The sequence below is a fragment of the Penaeus chinensis genome, chromosome 4 (genome assembly GCF_019202785.1).
Source record: "Penaeus chinensis breed Huanghai No. 1 chromosome 4, ASM1920278v2, whole genome shotgun sequence".
Taxonomy (NCBI): Eukaryota; Metazoa; Arthropoda; class Malacostraca; order Decapoda; family Penaeidae; genus Penaeus; species Penaeus chinensis.
The window spans coordinates 38,679,600-38,683,146 of record NC_061822.1 but is presented as its reverse complement, the minus strand read 5'-3'; the positions used below and the strand labels follow the sequence as shown (position 1 = coordinate 38,683,146).

Below are 3,547 nucleotides of genomic sequence, written 5' to 3'. Positions count from 1 at the left end.
TAGAGGTGTGGAAACTTGCAGGTGTAGAACAATTTGTGGCTTCTAAGTAAGATACCACCTGTGTAGGTATTCTGTTCCTTTTCATTGAGGGGGTGGGGGGTGAATTCTACCAAATTCTTAATGTTGCCAATGCCAGTATGTAGCCATGCTTTGTGCTCTAGACTTTTAGTAATGAAAAGGCCTAATTTTTTTCCTTTTGATCAAAATTTTAACCTGTTAAGTGCCAGGTCGTGTATAGCCATCGTAACGAACTGCATGATTTGTTGGGTACTGTTATGTGAATACTCGCTAGGGTTGAGCTAGAAGTTTCACTACATGTAGCGGACTCCCACGCTCAGCAGCTGGAAGTTGCCAGTTTACAATGCTGAGAGATTTGTAATATCTGTCACCGAGGGATTAAGGCAGGATAAGAAGGCAATAGTTGGGTACCAAATGTCCCCTTTGCTTTCAAAATTAGTCTTTTCTAATTGAGGAGCTATGTTCTACATATAGTAATACTCTGGTGGCTTGTTGAAATTTCTCTATTTAACCTAATATCAATGTTTCAGAATGGCAGACTCCGGTGCTGGCCGTGGAGGATTCCGAGGGGGTTTCGGTACCCGTGGGCGTGGACGTGGTCCACGCGGTCGTGGCCGTGGACGCGGACGTGGCCGTGGCAAGGAGAGCGACAAGGAGTGGGTGCCCATTACCAAGCTCGGCCGCCTTGTCAAGGATGGCAAGATCAGGACACTGGAAGAGATCTACCTCTTCTCTCTGCCCATCAAGGTATGAAGGTTTTCCATATGTATGTGAATCGCCTCTCTTCAACAGGGATATTTACGTCTGTTAAACTTTATGCTTTTCTCGGGTTATAGTGTGCAAGCCCTAATACTTTTAACAAATATTTTAAGTCTGTATTAAGGTGACATTCCTTCCATGCCAGATTACCTTACACACTGTCCTCTCAACAGGAGTTCGAGATCATTGACTTCTTCCTGGGACCACAGTTGAAGGATGAAGTTCTTAAGATCATGCCTGTCCAGAAGCAGACCCGTGCCGGTCAGCGCACCAGGTTCAAGGTAGGTATTTGTTACTGAGTAACGCACCCTTCAGGCACTTCCCAAAACCAGGGTATTGTGTGAACAAACCCAAAAATCCAAACCTAACCTTTCCAACCTGTTTATTCTCCAAACAGCAGGTAGGGGTGGGGGGATGCCTTAAAACCATGAGTTTAACTTGTAATTGTACCATATTGCTTGGAATAATTTTAGTAATCTTCAAAACTTTCTTCTTTCAGGCCTTTGTTGCTATCGGTGACTACAATGGCCACATTGGTCTTGGTGTAAAGTGCAGCAAGGAAGTGGCCACTGCTATCCGTGGTGCCATCATTCTTGCCAAGCTCTCGATTGTGCCAGTCAGGAGAGGCTACTGGGGTAACAAGATCGGTAAACCCCATACTGTCCCATGCAAGGTAGGTTTTACAAACTGTATTTAGGCCTATTGAGTGATCTAACTAAACAGTGTGGAATGTTTCCCCTGTCTTTTGGAATTACCACATGCATGCAGGGTTTATGCCATTACTTTGAATTCTTCAAGACTGAATTCATAGCTTTGGCAAATGTGATTGCTTGTCAAGATCAGGCATGACTTGACATAAAATAGTGGTAGGGAGTCTTTTTCAACTAAACCATATTTAACATTAGATTCTTATTGACTAATAGTTAACCCCTTCCCGACGGGTCACGTCTATAGACGTGAAAACAAACCTCTCAAAATCTGACGTACGGCTGTACGTCGTGGCGGCGCGCCTAAGCGCTTCGGAGGCGGTGATTCGACTTGATGTACCGAATTCCCGCGCTCAAAGTCGGCACATTGCCATTGATCACCAGAACGTAGAGATTGTTTTCTACACCCGTCACCAAGGGGTTAAAACCCATGATTCACCAGCATTCCATTCCATGCGGAATAGTCTGCTTTAAATATATGGGAGATCAAGTGTTTGTCTCGTGCTGTGTTCTAACTATAGTTCATATGCCCCGTGACCTTCAAACAAATGACTCTGAAGGAATCGTTATTAACCATACGTAACTTGTGCAAGACTAACTGTAGCTTGAATGTTTTTTTTTTTTTTTTTTTTTTTTTCCCCCTTGTAGACTTGTCTAATTTGAAGTTTGATACACTAGTTTCCATACCTTTTTACTTATATTTCTATACTTTACAGGTAACTGGCAAGTGCGGGTCTGTTATGGTGCGTCTTATCCCAGCTCCCCGTGGTACTGGCCTCGTAGCTGCCTCTGTTCCCAAGAAGCTCTTGAACATGGCAGGTATTGAGGATTGCTACACCAGTGCCCGTGGACAGACTGCCACTCTTGGCAACTTTGCCAAGGCTGCATATGCAGCCATTGCCAAGACCTATGCTTACCTTACACCAGATCTCTGGAAGGAGACCGTCTTCACAAAGTCTCCCTACCAGGAGTTCACGGACTACCTTGCTAAGAACCACAAGGTCAGCTCTGAGCAGCGACAAGAAATGAAGCTCTATTAAGTAAGGTGTAATGCAAATAAATTGTCGCTTTTATGTCGTGTTTGAATATCCATCAGTTTAATGCAAATCATTCCAAGAAAGATGTTACTAGTTACTGCATCAGATCTAAGTCACATTTAGGTTTAACTTGTACAACTGAATGAAAACCTGTCTTGAATACATTTTTGAAGGCAGGCCATTCCATCAACTATTGCACCTTGAATGTAGCTGAACAATCTTTTCCACGTTTTTAGCCTAGATCTGGAACTTGAATTTTGAATTTGGTAAAGACTGGTTACCAGGTGTTTGTAGTTACTGTGCATATCTAGTAAATTAGTTTTGTAAAAAAAAAAAAAAAAAAAAAAAAAAAAAAAAATCCTTTGCTAAGTGCAATTCAAAATTCTAGGATGGTACTAGGCATCTTTTAACCCAATGCCACTGGTGGGAAAAGGAATGAAGTGCTTTTTTTTTTTTTTTTTTTCCTGCACATAGATGACTCTGCTAGTGCTTAGCCACTAAGGGATCGATTAGTAGACCTTGTGACCTTGCCTGATTTGAATTGGCAGGAAAAATGTTTACCAATGCTATGAAAATGGATGGTGCTACTTTGACCATAGTAATTGTTATACACATTTATAATGGTAAAATAACGCAAAATACTTTGGTAAACCAAAAAAGGTAAACGGGCGAGACAGTCGTACTCTTAATTGGCTCATTGGTGACTTGGTGTGGGGGGGGGGGGGGGGAAAGTTGAACAAGTAAGCTTGGTAGACATGGCACGCACTTACAGGTAATACTCGTTGGCATTAGGTTAAACCTATGGAACCACATGGAGCATTGTGTAGCCCCCAGTCTCTTGCTCATTGTCATGGGGGGGGGGGGGGGTAGGTGACGGTTTGAGCCCCAATGTGAGGATTAACTATACCTTGATCCTCTGCCAATGCCTCAAATTTTGCATGGTCTCTTCTCCAATTGCCCAAATTTAGTAGATTTTACCCATTATACTTTATCAAGTTCCAGCACATTTGCTTAAACCATTAACTG

The 3,547-nt window shown here is 42.7% G+C and overlaps 1 protein-coding gene across 1 annotated transcript in view; it reads left to right on the top strand.

The window, feature by feature from the left end:
• LOC125025014 (40S ribosomal protein S2) overlaps window positions 1–2,557 on the top strand; it is a 3,309-nt gene extending 752 nt beyond the window's left edge. The window contains exons 2-5 of the mRNA XM_047612851.1: window positions 549–765; window positions 951–1,058; window positions 1,277–1,450; window positions 2,201–2,557. Coding sequence (XP_047468807.1) covers window positions 550–765; window positions 951–1,058; window positions 1,277–1,450; window positions 2,201–2,524 — 822 coding nt within the window. The 5' untranslated portion in view covers window position 549 and the 3' untranslated portion in view covers window positions 2,525–2,557. The remainder of the gene's footprint in view (window positions 1–548; window positions 766–950; window positions 1,059–1,276; window positions 1,451–2,200) is intronic.
• The last annotated feature ends 990 nt before the right edge of the window (window positions 2,558–3,547 follow it).